This window comes from Diuraphis noxia, unplaced genomic scaffold (genome assembly GCF_037042655.1).
Source record: "Diuraphis noxia isolate RWA-SAM2 unplaced genomic scaffold, SU_Dnox_SAM2 contig0004, whole genome shotgun sequence".
In the NCBI taxonomy this organism is placed as follows: domain Eukaryota; kingdom Metazoa; phylum Arthropoda; class Insecta; order Hemiptera; family Aphididae; genus Diuraphis; species Diuraphis noxia.
The window spans coordinates 42,466,059-42,484,774 of record NW_028301714.1 but is presented as its reverse complement, the minus strand read 5'-3'; the positions used below and the strand labels follow the sequence as shown (position 1 = coordinate 42,484,774).

Below are 18,716 nucleotides of genomic sequence, written 5' to 3'. Positions count from 1 at the left end.
TGTGTCGTTTATTGGTTAACATATTTTTAAAGACTGAGAACGAACGTTCGACGTCAACCGAAGTTATTGTGGCATATTTAAAGCAACTTAGTATTGTCGGGTCTTGATGAAGATCTTCGAGCTACCTAACCCATGTAACTGAGTGTCAAGTGGTATGTCGATAACCGACTGACACAGCATTACTTTACGCCGTAATCGATTATTTATCTTATAAAGCTTTAAATAAAATATATACATAAATTATTATTTAGTGACTATGAAATTTAGTTTTAATTTATCTACTTGACAAAATATTATTTTATACATTTTTTTAAATTTTCGCTTCAATATGCAATAAATTTTGAATTTTGCCCAAATATGCAAAAAAATGCAATAACCTTTAAATATGCAAAAAAAAATCACCTTTCGATTCAAATTATGATGATTCGTGGACATAACTGACAACATTCCAAAAATATTAAAAGGAAAAAAATATGCAATTGCATAGAAATCCGCGCTCTAATCATGATACAAACGGTAATAAACAAATTTAAAATAGAAACAGCTGCTATCAAAATACTATGATTTTCTAAAAATACTTTACTTAGTTTCAATTACCTATACCTATTATTTTTATTTCATTATGGCGAAAATTAGATAATCTGTGACAAAACGTTTGAATAGTTGTTAGTTAGGTTAATTTGTTTTGTTTTGGAATATGTTACAGATATATTCAAAACCGACGGAAGTATTTTATTTTATAAGTTATGTGAACTGTGAAGTTAACAATGATCGAAAATTTGTAGTGACTCAACACGTTAACACTGAAAAACATTAACTATAGGCTATTAGAAAAAATGAAAAAAAACCAAAGATATATTTTTAGTGCATATTTGTACTTTTTTAAGCGCGTAAGTGCATGCATATTTACTAGGTGCATTTTTAAGTGCATTAAGTTCCAAGCACTATTCATAATATATCTTAAACATTGTCTTTGTGTAGGTACGACGTGTTGCACTTGTGAACTAAACTTTATACAGTAACTAACTTCCCAAAAAAATCAAAATTCGTTTAAGTAGCTATTCATTACAATACGATGTGCCCAGGCGTATAAACGTAAAATCGCAAACTTTGGACCTTCCAAATTAGAAGGATATGACTTCTAAAATAATGGTTTCAGTAAATATTTTTTGCATCATCGTTCCCAACACGTTGAAATTTGTATGATTAAATAAAATTCAATAAAAATGTTGGGTAGCTAAAGTGATTTTGTTCCAAACATTCTTATAAATATTACATACATAACTATTTTTAAAAACAATTTTAACAAAAAAATATTATACAAAATACAATAAATAACGAGTAGTCCACTCGTGGAATAATATTAATCTATATGTTACGGTCCAGGTGGATAAATCAGTCATTGTAATACAATGCCCGGACATTGTAAACAATGTCTAAGATATTTGGGCAAAGTAAATAATGCATATTCAATTCCCATATAGACTAGTCATTGTAATACAATGTCTAGTCATTGTATACAATGCTAAAACTGGTGTGGGCATTGTGAATATTAGTTATTTTAAAGTATTATCTAAGTAATTTATCTTAAGCCAGGATCCCACAACTCGTGTATTTGACGAATATCCACGAATACTAGAATAATAAGATATAATATTATAATAATATAATAAGATCCTGTACAAGTACTCCATTCCCACTACTTGGCGAGTATCCACAAATACCGAATATTCGTCAAATACACGAGTCGTGGGACCGCATCGTTTAATGCTGTGTTATAATTGTGTAGTTTTTAAAATGGAAAATACATTTATTAATCGTTAAAATAATATTTTAGATTTTAAAAAACCTAACAGTACGTATTTAAGTAAAATTAAATATGATGAACTTATATTACATTTGAAAGAATTAAAATAAAATAAAACGAAAATTCCAAATGATTATAAATTGATTAAGAAGTATGATACAATGAAAGTCTGTAATGTGGAAAGACTTGTTGTCCCAATAAATGAAGGTAACCAAATTAAATATTACGTACATAACGAAGAACTTTTTAATATTCTCCATTTTGTTTACTAATCAAATTTCTTAAAAACATATTAAATAAAATTATTATATAATGTTCATTATAATATATATTCATCAAAATAATTGTTCACTTGGCACCTGTAGTACTGGCCGTTGTATACAATGCCTGGTTTATGTGAATAATTATCTACTTGGCTTGAATAACTTGGACATTGTAAACTTTGTCCGGTCAGTGTTTACAACGACCATTTATCCACCTGGACCGTAACATATATACCTATTCTATAAGTCCACAATACCTATAGTAAAAATTGCCGAAATTCAGTAACTTTGTAAAATGTAAGAAGCAATAATAATTGAAAATAGTTAAATGACTTTTGTTCACCGGACTTTTTTTCGCGGGTCTTTTTTTACCGGACTTTTAAATAAAAATAAAATTTTATGTCGTACAAGAAAACATTAATCACCTTGAGCGTGTCCTAAAATTATCCCACTTGAGTTAAAAACTCTTCAACACTTAGCTCGAAGTTATGAATTCCTAACCTAAAAATTATAATGTTATAGATACCTATTTTATGTAATATTTTAATTTTTATTGTACCTACCTATACCTATAACATTGATTGAAATAATTGTATTATAAATTATTGCTATTATTTTTAATAACATTAATATTTTCTTGTACAACATACCTATGAATAATAAATAAACTGGACTTTTGTTCGCCGGACTTTTAGGTAGCTATACCGGACACCGGTTCAATCTTCAATATATTTAATAAACAAATAAACCCAAGTTTTACTTAGGGCCGTTCTTACAATGTCCGGTTAAGTGTCGGTTAAGACTAACCGGTAGAATTCTATCGGTTAACTCATGATAAATTCTTCCGGTTGGCGGTTAGTGGTAATTGCCCATGATTGGTCTGGTCTGCCATATTGTTTTGTGATAAAAAAATACCAGTGTATCCAGCTCCAAGATCCAACAGGATGAGCAATGGCATAGTTTTCTCGTTCACTGCAAGTTACTATTGCAACTACGGACAGTCATACTGATTTCCCCCCACTTAATTTTCACTGTGTAAGTTCGAATTGTAAGCATACTGGTCACTGGACACTGACACTGCGCAGTTTCAAAAGATTTATCAAACGTTTTTCAGTTTTGAATATATCAGAAAAATTCATTACGACCATTAACCGGCATTCACTATTCGTCATTACTCATTTTGACACTAGACGTTTTTACAGCTGTTCAACAGTAAAACTATGAAAACTGTTTCTGAAAATAATAGAAACATTAATTCGGACAAGGTAAGTGTTATTTTATATTACAAATAATAAAATAAAACTTATTGATATGTACAACTTAATCCAAGAAAACCATTGTATCTATTTATATTAAGCATTAAGCTAATATTTATTTTATTGTAAGCTAATAACTTATTAGTTTTTGATGAATAAAAAGAAAAAATCATAAAATTTAATCAACCAACTTGAATATGTAACAGTTTTGTTGAACGTTGAACCAAACACATTTGTTTCAGATGCCCAACAAAAAAGGTACCAGAAAATTCTTGCAAACATTGCAGCCGTCTGGTGGTGATAAGGAAAATTTGGTTGGAACTGGCAGATTTCATGAACACAAGTATGAATTTATTTTTAGATTTAATATTTATCAATATTACTATTATTTTTATATATAAATGTGTTATATTAGTTCTGAAACTAAAATATTGAAGCCACAAATTAAGGCTGAAGTAGAAATTAAATCCGATGAAAAAAAATCTATAATTGCAAAAGTTAATCCATCTCTCTACAAGAAGTTAATTATTGATGATCTTACTAACACTGGTATGCATTTACAAATTGTATTATGTACTAAACAATATTATGTCAAGTACAAATTTAATCATTATGAACTTGCCATTTTAGTTGGTCCTAGTGAAAAATATTGGGAGGTTATTGCTGAACGTCGTAGAAAAGCTTTGGAAGAAGTTCTTGAACAAAATCGTAAATTACATTCTATAGTCATGGCATTAGAAGAAGAAAATGCATCTTGTAAAAAATTACTTGAACAAACTACTGATCTCGTTAACACATTAAAGGTATACACTAAATAGATTATTCACAGTTCACACAAATACACAATTACCTGTTTTGGGAAACTGCAAGCTAAAACAAAACAATTTTGTTTGATAGTTATTGAAAAATTAACATATTTTTCTACTTTTATCTGTTTTAATAGTAATCCAATATTTATAAAAAAATATATTTCATTTAAATATTCAAGCAAAAATTAACTTAGTTTAATACAATTATAGGAAGTACTAAATGAAGAAGACGATAAATCAACCGAAGATTGTGCTGATAATGAAATTTTGTCAATCAACTCAAATCAAATTAACAGCAACAATGATTTTTCAGGAAGCGAATCTGATTAAATTCATTCTAAATTTAACAAATAATTTTTTTTTTTTAATTATTCAAATAATTTTTTTTTTGTTCCTATCAAGTATTAATTTATTTTGAATTAAACTTAATTATATCAATATTTTTTTAAAGTAATTATCCATTTTTGAATACATATGATAACAATCATGATCTGTCAATCTATAAATTTTAAACTAAATTGGCTTACGATATATTGTATACATATTGAAACAATAAAATAATTCGTATGTGATTAAAGAAACTTAATGGTGTTTTTATTTTTAACCAGTAGTTCAAATTCATTAGTATTTAATTTTTTTAGTAAATCCAAACAATTTTATCTACAGGTAAATATGATTAGTGAAATTTATCTTTAAGAGGAAGTAACACTGGCATATTATGTTACACACTTAGAGACAAATACCAGTGTTACGTTCCTCTAATGGTAAGTATATACATAGTATGACTACTTGAATTTTTCAAAAGAAGATACAGATTTTAAGCATGCATTTTTAATTTCTTTGATGGAACTATTGTTAGTGTTAAATCTTGCTCTGCACCACGCTGCTTCTCATTAGCTTTTTGTTTTCATCAAGTCTCCCAAATTTATTCAATCGTATGAAAGTCGTTAAGACTTTTTATCAATAATTGTAGACTATTATTTAATATTGAATAATTTCATAAGAGAATAATCAATTTCCACCTTAATGTTATCCCCAAGTGTATTAGACTATTTACATCACTCTAAACCAAAAATTTCTTACTGACGATGAATCGATTTCTTTTCTATTCAAGACTTACACTTGTAGGTGAGCTGATTATTCTTTGTTGAATAGTAACAAATATACATATAATTAAACAAATCCATTAATATTTGTTGCCAATGAATAATTGTAAGGATATAATGTGGGTATAGGACTTTATTTCATACATAAAACTAAATAAATTCAAAATCATATAAGTGATAAGTCAATAAAATATAATATTATGATATATCATAATAAACTGAACATTTTATACATTATAATTTTTAACAACTAATTAAACAGTTTCCATAACCTTTGGAATTCTTTTCTGAAAGGATTTACCAATTCACAATTGTTTGTAATAAATGAATTATCCCAATTTGCTCGAACAGACATTTTAGTCCAATTCATAGATCCCAAGATAACTTTTTTGTTATCGATAATAACAAACTTGTGATGCATTAAATTTCTATTGTGATTAGCCTTATTAACTCTTTTTGAAATACCCATATTGCCCATTTTCCATGTAGTTTGTAGATTATCTTCATTTATAATTATTCTGACAACGACTCCGCGCTTATGAGCATCAATAACTGCATTTGCTAGCAATTCATGATTAAACATGTACATACAAATGTCTAAAGTTTTTTTTGTTTTATTGAGCCATCCAATTATTATGTTTAGTTTGCATTCAAAACACTCATTGTTTTGAATTGAGGTTTTAGTAACTAAATTGCGGTGAAAATTACAAAGTGGCAGAGTTCCATGAAAAAATAATACTTCTGTTTCTTCTTGGTGGAAATAATTGTACAATAAAGTTGTAACAGCTGCACTACAACAGGCAAATGTAATACTTCCTAGGAGACGTATTGAGCTCATACTTCTGTAAAAAAAAATATTATACAACATAATTTTATACTCTATTTTAATTTTAATTTTTGTTTAGTTTCTAGTGATTTATGAACCATATCACCTACTACGGTTAGCGCTGTTTTGAATTAATAGGATAAATAAGTTTTGAGAGCAAGTTATTGGCAATAGTCAACTTTTTTTTATTGTAGACTGAATACTGAAAAAACCATATATTTTAAATAAACTTCATACTTAATGTTTGAAACATAAATTGTAATTGACAGAACACGTAGATCATAAAATATAAAAAACAACTTCAAGTCTTCAGAAAGAAATAAACATTAAAATAAACTAACAATTAGAAATTTAGAACATAAATAACAAAATATATTAAATGATAACGATAACATTGATAACAGCTTATCAGCACACGTGGGTAAAAGCTATATTGTTCTGTGGTAAAAGTAATAAGTAAAGCCTGTTAGCCTGTGCCCTGTTGTTAATGTTAAATCATAGCAGAATTCAGAACAAGTACCCATTTAATAGTATTAATTTTCTTAATAACTTGAAGGTATATTTTATTATTTTACTTCACTTGTTCACTTCCTTAGTTTTCTTAGTTTGTTCATTTTTGTCAGTTTTTAATCTAATGGCTTTCATTAGATTAAGTAAATAACCTACTTTTATATTCTTTATTTTGTTTTAATCATTGGTTGACAAAATGTATTTGTTAGTGTTCTGATATTTAATATATTTTATTATTTAAAATGTAACTACCCAACATTTTCATAGTGGCTTGCATATTATTCTATGCCATTGTTATCATTATGGACAAGATATTTTTGTCCAACATACCGGATTACAAAGGGACGTCTATGATTCAAAAATTCTATGCATCTGACACTGTATTTGCCAGTAGTCAGTTCAACCAGTATGTCTTACTAAAAGTATCAGACAATGCCAAAATATTATGTAAACTGATTCCTCAAGTGATTTGTACAAACGCATTTGCTAGTTGTGATCCAAGTGTTATTAATCATGTACCTCACAAACCAATCAATCCATTTACAGTTAGGCTAGAAATGCCTATTAACAAAGATCACATGGAACCAATTTGTGTTTCAAATGCTAAACGTATAGAAGTCAGTGTTGTGTTTAAAGATGTGAAACATCAAAATATATGGTCCAAGAATCTTTTTAAGTTGGCTGATGCTGTCAGACATTTACTGCGGTTGTTTGTAGTACATAATGATTGTATAGTGAACTTGAAAAGGCTTAAGTTGAGACAAAACTTTAATATGGATTTTATACTTGTACACAAGACTGATTGCAAAAACAATGCTGCACGTATAAATCCAGATACTTCCATAAAAATTATTAAAACGATGTCTGCCATACAATTTTATCAGGCAGAAATTGGATTAGAAGTGCCACTTTTATTTGGAATGGAATCTCAAGTTAAATGTCTGAAAAGCATCATTAAAGCTGCAAGAAATGGCTGTAGTTCTTTGTGTAATATGGTAAATATATTATTGGAAATGTGTATAGGTACACATTTGTAAATGCATTATTATGTAATGTAAATGATTAGGTATGTGCTGCAATTGTAAAAAAAGTCTCAGCTCATTGAATCTTGATAAATAAATAAATATTTATTAAGTATGATTAATTAATTTTCATTATTTAGCTATTATTGATTGGTCCATCTGGCAGTGGAAAAACAAGTTTAGTGATTCACGTTGCTGCATCGTTGAAATGCATACTTTTTAACCTAATATCTACAGATTTCATAAATGCTGATCCGGGTTCTACAGAGTCAGTTATTCGTGGCTTATTTAAAAAAGTACAGTTATTATTAGAGCAGGATAGCAAAAGTGAATATTAGTTTTAATAAAATATATATTTTCAAATTTATGAATTTTTTATTTTTACAGCCATATGTATATTAATGTTCGAGAAAGCTGAAAGTATGCTTAATGGTAAAAGTTCTAACGCCAAACGAATTTGCGCTCAGATACAAGATTGTTTAACATCAATTAAAGATTGTTGTCGATTTATAGTCATTGCAACTACTAGCATGCCGCATTTAATTGATGCATCTTTTAAACAAGGGTCAAGATTTTCATATGAAGTAATAGTTGTGTTAATAAGCCACAGCACAATATTGTTTAAATTCAATTTCATAATTATTTTATTTTTAGATTTATATTGGTGTTCCGTCAGAAAAAGAACGAGTAAAATTAATAGAAGGCTATTGTAGAAATTCTAACATAAATATTCAATCTAATGATGTTTCATATTTAGCTAAATTAACACCAGGATACATTGCTGCTGATTTAGAATTAATTTTCAAAGAAATTCTTAATGAATCTCATTTAATTTCTGAATTGTATGTTAATTTCTAATTAAAATTGTAATAATATTAAATAAATAAATTGTAATAAATATTTCATAAAATATAATTTACTTATGAATTTCAGAGAAAAGGGTGTATTGTTTGGTACTATTTCACTTATTTCCAAGAATCCAGCTTCATCTTTGAGATCAGGAGTTGGCCAAGTGATTACACAGTCAGAATCTTGTTCAACTACAAATTTGGGTGGTTTAGAAAATGTGAAACTCATGTTAGATGTTTGTATTAAATGGCCTCTTATTCATCCAAAAGCTTTTAAATATTTTGCAGTTCCACCTCCTAAAGGTAAAGGCTATATACAACACACCTATGCATATTATGTACTCAATTTTTATTACATTAATGTTTTTATTTTTAGGTGTTTTACTTTATGGTCCTCCAGGATGTGGTAAAACAAGCCTTGTGCGTGCAATAGCTTCATCAGCCAATTTAAATGTTCTTACAGCAATGGCTGCCGAATTATATTCTCCTTATTTAGGTGTAACAGAAGCAAATATTTCACAATTGTTTCAAAGAGCTAGAGCTAATATTCCAGCTGTATTGTTCATAGATGAGATAGGTAAATTAAACTACTTAATATGTATACCTATTTAACCTTATTTTTCTTAATATTTTAAAGTTATAATTTTTTTTTTTTTGTTAGATTCATTGGTCAGCTGTCGTTCTGAAGAAAAAAAAGGGTCATCTGGGTTTGATGACCGTGTTTTATCAACATTTTTAGTTGAAATGGATGGTATCACAAATGATACAGAAGTAACTATTTTATATTTAAAATTTTAAACAATCAATATTTAAATAAATACCTAAAATTATTTAAATCATCTTATTAAATATTAATAGTATGGACAAGGAGTTGTAGTTGTAGCAGCTACTAATCGACCAGACAAAATTGATACTGCTTTATTAAGACCAGGAAGATTTGATCGTCAAGTCTATGTGCCTCCTCCACAAACAGCTGAAGAACGTTTTAACATACTTCATACTATTGTTAATAATCCTGAACAAATGTATATAGTTAAATTTGACTAATTTTTAAGCTTATATGTACTATTCCAATTAATTTAGTATTAAATGTTAATTTTTAGTATGCCATTATTGGATTCTTCAATTTTAAATGAAGTTGCCTTAATGACTGATAGATTTTCAGCAGCTGATCTCGCGAGTGTTATAAAAGAAGTAAATATTAAATATTACTTAAAATTAAATAAATAAATAATTATAATTGCTTGCTTAATTTTTAGGCTGGTCTATCTTGTTTGACTAAAGATGGTCTTAAAACATTTACAACTGTTAAAAAAGAACATTTTGAGGAGGCATTAGATAATGTTAAACCATCATTATCTGAAGAGCAAATTGTATGGTATGTAACTATAGGAGTAGTATTATACATTTATCACTTATATGTTCAATTCTTATAATATATTTTTTATTTTTTCCTTGAAGGTAATTTGATTTATATTGTAAGGTGTGAGTAAAAAGTTACTGTATATGTTTATAGTTTATAACAAACTTGCTAACATTCGATTATGTTGCAAATTATTAAAAGAAATCTGCAACAAATGAATCTTAATCTAGACATGTCTTAGAATTAGCAAATATGCTACTAATTTTGATTGAGGCTAACAATTAATTGTTTTAATAAGATTATTTTTATAAAGTGGCAACTGGCAACAGTTACTTAATGTTTATAGTTCAATTATATTACCTTTAATATTGTTGTATAATGGAGAACTAAAAAGGCTAAAATAATAATACTCGTGTTGTCAAAGTTCAATTATTGAAGATTTCATTTTTAAAATTATATGATTAGCGACATTGATTATAAATGATAATATTTATAATCAACATTAGCGGTTATTGTAATTTTAAATTGTAAAATGTATTTAATTTATATTAAGAAATGCAATTGGTATATTTAATATTATATATTTATACATCTCATTTATTTTATGGTTTACAGGTATAGCAATTTTCATACTCGACAAAAAAAGTGAATATTTTTACTTATACTACTTGTTGAATAATTAATTACAAAAATTAAATAAATTTTAAATATTATTATTAGTTTTTTTTTTTTTACTTAAATATACTATTTTTTTCAATGTTGAATGTGAATAAAATGATCTTAAATACCATTTGAATTATGAAGTTATATGACTTATTATTTGTAATTAGTAATAAAAGTATGTTTATTGTTTACTGTAAAAAAAATATTGGTTTATATCTATAAATTCTTATTAATACATTTTTATCACTATCCACTATTCCACTACAACCCATACAATATTACAATATTATATGAACTATTTTACAAAATAACTATATTTACCATACTTAATTATAATAAATTAATCAAAAAATTGTACTATACATTTTGCTAAATGTTAATCAGAGTATTCTGAATATTTATTATTTTTATATATATTTTCAGAAATTGAATGTACTTAAAATTATGATCTTAGATAAACCTTAAATATTACTTGAAACAAAGTACCACAATACTACATATATATATATATATTTATATTTGGAGAATTGTGTTAGTATACTATTATAAACCTATTATTATTAACTACCTACTTGTCTACAGGGCTGAATTGACCCAGTGTGTTACTGAGTAAAACTCGGTAGGACATTTAAGTCATGAGGCTGCTGACTGAAAATGTTTTAGAAGTTTAATGTTAAAAACATTGAAGTGCTGGACTTGCACAGATCATAGTATATGGTTGTAGGTGTTGTTTATATTAAGTTTGTAAGTGAAGAGTAGGTACCTATATTTTTATTGTATCATGTACCTATCCACCTAGGCATTGTCTATTTAGTTCAGCGGTGACTGGGAGGAAGGTAGACATAAGATGGAGCAGTGCATTGGTCGGCGTCTGCGGCCCGAGGATGTCCCTAATATCATTCTGGGACTGGAGCAGGAGCTCCTCCCAGATGACATATGAAGGAGACGACGGATTATGGTGTCGGCAGAGAAACAGAGGCTTGCATTTGACAGGATGATGGAGACGATACTTGGGCAGGCAGGCGAGAGGTGGACGGGCAGTATATTTTGTTTTCTATAGACTGATGGCCAGCTTTTTTTTTTTGGTGGTTAGAGGCCCCCAATGTTGTATAGATTGATTGTCTTATTTGGTGAATAAACGATACAGGGACGGTTGGCAGTATTGTGATGAACAGTTCCCACCCGTTCCTGGTTTTCGAACAGGAAAAAAAAAGGTTTGCTTATTAAAATTATTTTATGAAATACATAATACATAGATTTAAAAATTCAGAAAAAAAAATAGTTGCTCGATACTTTACGAAAGAGTATTATATTATACAAGATAGGTATACTAACCATTGATCGGCATCCTTGCCTTATTGCATTTAATACATGAATTATTAGCTTTTATAAACTGGCTGCTCTGTGCTATTGTGTTCCTTAAATACAACATCCACGGATAGTCTTTCATTTGCAGCATTGTAGAGACTCCATAAATCAATAACACTAAAATCTATAATAGCACAGTTATGTAGGTAATCAAGTGAGCTGTAAATTTTCTATTGACTAATATAAAGATTCCTGACTTAAACATACCTACCTTAAATTTTAAATAAACATTGTTTTATAAACTTCTTAAATACAAATAACTTAATTCATAATAATTTTCTGAGTTTATTCAATAATCGATCAAATTCAAACACAAGTTACAGACTACAGTAATACCTAATTCACACACATTTTTGACAAAATCCATTTTGTTATTTTTTGTTGGTACCTACCTAATTTAAAAACATATAACTGTAGATATTTATAATACACACTGAACAATTTATATTAGCGTTTTAAATTTTTCAAATATTTTGGCTCTTTGGGTTATAAGACTATAGTAAGATACAAGTCTTAATGTTTTATGGTCATTGTTAAAAAGTTAAGTATGAAAAATAATTATTTGTTATTATTTAATAACAAATAAAAAACCGATCTCATCAAACTGATAAGCAAAACTAAGACACTTAGGTACTCTAGCACCCCCACTTTTTTAATTTTGAAACGAAACCCAACGTTTTTTTGACCATAGTGTGCACTAATTTAATATGTTTTCTCTATTTTTAGAATCTTAGATTCTGTTTTCTAATATGATCGATGAATGTATTTATTTTACAATGCTGAGTGTTTTTAATTTTTATTTATTGAATCTGTGTAGAAGAAAATAAGTAGAAACAATTATTTTATATTCAACTATAGTACCGGTGTAGAATAGAAAGTTATGTCAAGTTCGTACTTTTGAGAGGTCAAAATTGGAAATTCACAATGTTTTTCTAAATAATCTGGTAAAAAAATAAAAAATGACTTTGTGAGACGCGATCGTACACTCAATCTACGGAAACGCACCAACTGTACGTACCGGCCGCAGTTGCTTGTTCTTTTCAAAAAAGTCGATATGGTTTTTTTTTATTTAATAACATATTACTAATTGAATGCACGGTTCATCGTAAGTTATTATTCAAGCAATTCAAAAATTTCAAAGCTACGTAACCATGATTTTTTTTTTTATAGTCATTCCAAGTTCAAATTAAGACAAAATAGATAATATTTTAACAAAGTATGACGATGCTGTGGCCTGTGAGTATAGATAAATAGGTACCTACTTTATTAAAATGTAATTTTCCCTTTTGGTAATTATTTTCTTAATTATATGTACTTACAAATTACAATTAATTGCATATTATATAGCTAGAAATTATAACATAAAGGTACTTACTGACATCGTTAATTTTAAATCCAAGTTGAAGAATCCAAATGCTGTTAATTCGTTTGGTTCATAAAGTGATATCTGATTCATGAATATTTTAATCTAATTGATGAGTGATGATTGTTCCAAAATATACATAAGAATCATAAAACAAACAGAGATAAAAGTCAGATATTCCAATAAGCATGTAAAAATAACTAAGATTAATAAAAATAATATATTTATATTATTATTTTATATATAATAAAAATTAATTTTGTTTACTATTTACTTGTAACTTAGTATCGCAAGAAATTTCAGAGATTCGATTCATTCGCAAATAAGAAATAATTTTCCTTTTCTGAAAATATTGTGGACAGTTGTCAATACAATATGATTTAATATATATGTAGGTAATATAGGTGAGTTTAGTTTTTAGCTAATATGTGACATAAAATGTTCTATATAAAAATATAAACACAAGACCCCGTCACACGCGCAGGCTGCAGAAGAGTCCTGCTGTCAAGGGATTCGGCGAAAGCGCATATTATAATGGTTGATAATCGTACGAGAGAAACGGACTGACAGGCCAAGTAATTTTTAACTTTTTTTTTATATTTATTCTACACATAAATAACATTGTTTCTAACTAATTGAATTATCTGTAATTGTTTGAGTTACCACTCACCACACAGCTCTACCGTACTCCTTTAAACTAGTCTGTATTCAGTTTGGTACGGGTGCTGAGGATTTAAAGAAAACGGTGAAGGTAGCGATATTAACTTCTTGAGAAACAAACTGTAACCAGTTAACGTATGGTCTTTTAGTGATTCAAGAAAATTATCACCGAAATTACTGTCGTATATATGCACCATACACTGCAGTCAACAGTAGATAGAGATTTGTAAAAAAAATTATTTGTTTACCCATAAGATTTAAAGAAACCATGTTTTTCAAAATATTTTTCACCTAGAATAATTTTAAAAAGTTACCGAAATATTTATTCTGGTTAGGAAGGTTTTGGGTATTCCTATGATATTGATATTATATAATGATATATTATAATATCGTTGAATTCAAGTCCATCAGATTCAGAATGACGTGGTGCCTAAAGTTCTTTCTTGTGCGTTGTAAAATTGTGGTGATTCTACTATAAATACAAAGGGTGGACTGTGGAGTAAAGTTGTTACACACCAAAGAGTTATTTCTGAGATGAACGTTTGTAAGACGGAGACAACACATAATGCGCGGATGTGTGGCGTCCTCTTAAACATACCTAGCAACCTAGCTAATTGTAAATTATAATAAAAAGCTAATTCCATGGTAGAATATTAAAATATTTATACATACTTACATTACTTTTAGTACGTACTCTTAATTATTAATTTAATAACAAATTAATATTATGAACTGAGTGTTACTTTTATAAGTTTATAATAAATATCAATAAGTGCAGTATTTAAAAAATAATCGTGCCAATTTGGACAATATAACTAATAGTTATAACTGAATCTATCTGTGAATTGAAGATTTAATTAAATCGCGTTTTAAAAAATGTTCCTTAAAGTAAGGCTTTAAGTAATTTATTGTTTTAAAAAATAGTAAAAATACTACAAACCTTGTTAATGACCCACGAGGTGACGTAGACGATTGAAATCATGTGAAAAATGTGTTGTATGTAGAGTATATGTGGAAGAATATTATTGCCCATAAGATCATGATTAATTGTAAAAAGGAATGTTTCGATTAAAGCATGAGCAAATGTAAATGTGAAATATACCAATAATACAGGTCCGTATCCCAAAGTAAACAATCTAAGTAACTCAGAAAGTTCAGAATGCAATAATCGTATACGTTCTACTAACATTGTTATCTCAGAATTTGTCCATTTACATGCTGGCGAAGCGGTTAACCCCGAAGGTAAACATTTCCACAATCTATTCAACTCACAAAATCGGAACCCCAAGTTACTGAGATAGTAAAGTGTTGTAACGAATACTACAAAAATAATTAAATCTGGTGAATGGAACAAGATTTTTACACCATTGGAAACCACTTTTATGCGAATAACTCCAAATAAGATATAATAATATTGAATACAAATAAAATTCAAAACAAAAATGACGAAAATAATAATCCAACATTTTTTACTTAATGAATATAATCTAACAGGGAGCAATGAATTTAATAAAAACAGTTTGCGGTCGAAATCGATGATGCCATTAATAAACCTGAAATTAAATATAATCTATTATGTATATTTAATAATTTTAATATTTATTGTTGTTATTAGGTAAGTAATTTTTTTTCCTATACATTTAAAACACCTTACCTAATACCGGGTTAGGGGTTACTTTAATATGACGTAATAAATAATACTTAATACTTATCAGACTATGTCTATTACAATATTTTATTATAATCAAATGGTTTTTTTTAAATAAAAATAGAGAATAGCTAACTTTAATGTCACCTCTGAGCCTGAGATGTGATACATCGATTTGTATGATAATGCTATATAGATGATAATTATTGGTTATAGACAATATAGTTATTTATTTTAATTTAACCTACATGACTAATTAACAAAGTGTTTACATTGTCAACCAGTGGCGTCATTTGGGGGGAGTTATCAAGGTGGGCTTTTGCACCTGTTTGATCTTAAAAGCAGCCCAAGGGACGGTTAGGTTAGGTTTTTGCCAATTGACCATAATTATATTTATTATACCTATTTTTATATTATTTTCAGAAAATATTATATTATGTTATAAGATATTATTGTCACAATTATACATTTTTAATTAATATTTTGTACTTGGAATATGTTTATATTTAGACGCAATTATTGTTAATTTAGATCAGTAACTGCTTATTCTATACCTAGAAATAATACATTTTTTTCGTGAAGCGCGTTCACTTTATTTTAATTTTATTATGATATCCACAAAACATATCTTTAAAAGTTTAAAACAATGAAATGAGTGGTGTGCGGCTAAAAACTGACGTGAAAAATAAAACTACAGCTAAGTCTACTACTAAGTTACTACTAAGTCGCTCAAGAATCAAAACATTTTTTTGATAAGTGCTTGCAAGGGTTTTTAAGTTTTTTTTACCATTTGGGCCATTGGGCCAGTTAAAACCTTTGTCACTTTTATTGAAAACTTAAATGACGCCACTGTTGTCAACTTATGAAAATGATGAAATAGTAACAAAACTACGATTAACAGAGTTCTGTATAATCAAATGTATTTCCATATATTTAAGTTTTGTGTTTAGGTGTAATATTACGTTAACTAATAAAGACAAATTTTAAATATTTTTAAGTACATAATATATTGATTTAATGGGCAACAAATTGCAATTGGTCAACTTGTTCTCTATAAATATATATATAAATGTAAGTATTAATTATTCATACTTAATTAACCATTTCTCTGATATTCTTGCTGCTATAATGATGGACCAATATTTAATAATATTAAAGTATATAAAGTAATGAAGTTCTTCCATTTTGAACAATATATAATGAGTACAAATCAAGAGTACAAACATTCGTATCAGTTCTAAAAATAAATAGTACGTTAACTTCATGTTCTGGTACAATAATCCAGTTTCCATGTCATAACAAAAATTAATTAAACCAAATATTTTAGAAGTTGTTATGAAAAGAATAAGTGTGTCTTTAAAAGTATTTTTCATTTTGTTAATCGTACAGAAAATTATAAGCACCTGCAACTTGCAATAGCCTTCTCGAGTTATTAAAAACAATTTCCTATTATTGTAATTATATTTGTTTATTGAAATTGTATTAGAATATACTTGTAAAGTATTACTGTATTAGCATAAATATTAAAGTTTAATGACCGTTAATTCGATATCAATTGGAGCAGAACATAATAATTATAATAAAATATTCAATAATAAATACCTAAATAATAAATGTATGTAGTAGAATTTTTTATTTTTGAAAGTAATTGCCGCCGCCGCCGATAAATACACACAAAGAAAAAAACTAGAATCTCATTGAAAACAGTATTCAAGGATTTTCATCGAATAAAATAACAAGCATAGATTATACGAAAAAAATTGTGCGTCAAAAATGTATCTATTTTATATTTTTAAAACTTTAAACATTTAATTCACAGAATATAATTTTTATAATTTACTTAGAATATAACCTTAAAAAAAAAATTTCAACAGGGGCCGTTTGGGAATTGACCTGATCGTAAAACCTTTTTCGACGGGAGCCGAATGGGCTACGCCCCGCTGGAACCCTAAATCCTATTATTATTAATTGTTATTGTTATAAAATGCACTTATAATAAAGAATTATAGTTAATAGTATTACAATAGAAACCGTTCGTAACCAAATAAATATTATAAAATCACTTTCATGACTCTTGACGAATCCGGGTTTTCCCGTTATGATATTATTTTGCGTTGTTTTGTTTGATCGCATTGGGCTCGGGTGTCATTGAGCTTTTCTCCGCGGTGCGTGTTGTGTTGACATTTTGACAATGTTGTTCTGCTCATTCTGCTCAGTTTTCGCGATCGTTTAATGACAACGTATCATTTGCTTTCGATGATTGAATATGAGAAATAATAACAATTCAATGTATTTTTTAATGTTCGTAATTTCAATGAATTAAATAAAAAAAACCTGATAAGATAATATTTACTTTCATTTCGAATAGTTCTACTGAAATTAATCTATAGCCTATAATAAGACTGCAAAAGAAACTACGTTTCTTCCGGGTGTTCCATGACAACACTCATTTTTTTATATCTTTAGTTTTAAATATTGAATATTCATAATCCAATGTTGGTAAATTGTTGTAATAAAACAGTAAAAGCTCTATTAATATTTGTATAATTTGTTTAATTCCATAGTCAACTGACACATTTTAATTTTTGAGGAAAAGTAAATGCTTTAAAACTATTTGAAAATCCTTCAAGCCTTCAATTTATAGCAGTTGTTTTAAAATAAAAAATTGATCTATTTCGAATTTTCAAACTTGGAATTAAATTTATTTTAGCAATATGGTCAAATTTATCAATATGCATAAGATGTCCCTAAACAAGAAGTTTCTACTGATAATTACAGATGCATAATTTTTTCTAAATTCATTAGAAATAATAAATCTGTCAAATTATTATCTAGGGACAATGTGAGTGGGGGGGGGGATCGGGGCAGTTGCCCCGGGCCCCGCGATTTTAAAATTATAATTAAGGCCCTGCAGTTCTTAAATTATATTTTATACTGTTCAGAGATTAGTTAGTTTGGATAATATGTAATGTGACTGTTATTTATTTTGCCCGGGGCTCCACAAATCCTAGCGCCGTCTCTGGCAGTAACCCACATGGCAGCGACTAAATTAAACCCAGAATAATGAGGATTGGTGATAAACATATTACATGTTTACAGTATTACAAACTATATTAATATATAACCAGAGGTTAAAGTGGGAAAAAATTCCAGAGGGGACTAATGTTTCCAAAAAGTTTTAAGCGTTCCATATATAATTTTATG

At 27.9% G+C, this 18,716-nt stretch overlaps 4 protein-coding genes across 8 annotated transcripts; 2 read left to right on the top strand and 2 right to left on the bottom strand.

Annotated features, from left to right (window-relative positions):
- Positions 1-3,109: 3,109 nt before the first annotated feature.
- LOC107171740 (uncharacterized) lies at positions 3,110-4,716 on the top strand. The gene is made up of 5 exons (XM_015521996.2): positions 3,110-3,335; positions 3,569-3,669; positions 3,742-3,875; positions 3,957-4,129; positions 4,346-4,716. Exons 1-5 carry the CDS (start codon positions 3,291-3,293, stop codon positions 4,463-4,465), a joined length of 573 nt encoding a protein of 190 aa, XP_015377482.1. The 5' UTR covers positions 3,110-3,290; the 3' UTR covers positions 4,466-4,716.
- A 696-nt stretch (positions 4,717-5,412) lies between these two features.
- On the bottom strand, positions 5,413-6,443 carry LOC107171738 (mitochondrial cardiolipin hydrolase-like). 4 transcript variants are annotated; one of them, XM_015521993.2, is made up of 2 exons: positions 6,305-6,443; positions 5,413-6,083 (listed from the first exon to the last, which is right to left on the bottom strand). In XM_015521993.2, exon 2 carries the CDS (start codon positions 6,077-6,079, stop codon positions 5,492-5,494), a length of 588 nt encoding a protein of 195 aa, XP_015377479.2. In that variant the 5' UTR covers positions 6,080-6,083; positions 6,305-6,443; the 3' UTR covers positions 5,413-5,491. The 4 variants fall into 4 exon arrangements, with proteins under 4 accessions (XP_015377479.2, XP_089082630.1, XP_089082631.1 ...); XM_089226504.1 differs by having other exon boundaries at positions 6,174-6,431; XM_089226505.1 differs by having other exon boundaries at positions 6,181-6,431.
- Positions 6,444-6,532: 89 nt separating this feature from the next.
- On the top strand, positions 6,533-10,606 carry LOC107171739 (uncharacterized). 2 transcript variants are annotated; one of them, XM_015521995.2, is made up of 11 exons: positions 6,535-7,572; positions 7,740-7,926; positions 7,987-8,183; positions 8,254-8,441; positions 8,533-8,750; positions 8,824-9,024; positions 9,109-9,218; positions 9,306-9,472; positions 9,551-9,641; positions 9,707-9,825; positions 10,426-10,606. In XM_015521995.2, exons 1-11 carry the CDS (start codon positions 6,880-6,882, stop codon positions 10,457-10,459), a joined length of 2,205 nt encoding a protein of 734 aa, XP_015377481.1. In that variant the 5' UTR covers positions 6,535-6,879; the 3' UTR covers positions 10,460-10,606. The 2 variants fall into 2 exon arrangements, with proteins under 2 accessions (XP_089082627.1, XP_015377481.1); XM_089226501.1 differs by lacking the exons at positions 9,707-9,825; positions 10,426-10,606 and having other exon boundaries at positions 6,533-7,572; positions 9,531-9,641.
- An 81-nt stretch (positions 10,607-10,687) lies between these two features.
- LOC149056082 (uncharacterized) lies at positions 10,688-16,885 on the bottom strand. The gene is made up of 6 exons (XM_089226502.1): positions 16,605-16,885; positions 14,805-15,417; positions 13,479-13,547; positions 13,217-13,309; positions 11,809-11,965; positions 10,688-11,661 (listed from the first exon to the last, which is right to left on the bottom strand). Exons 1-6 carry the CDS (start codon positions 16,883-16,885, stop codon positions 11,597-11,599), a joined length of 1,278 nt encoding a protein of 425 aa, XP_089082628.1. The 3' UTR covers positions 10,688-11,596.
- Between the last annotated feature and the right edge of the window lie 1,831 nt (positions 16,886-18,716).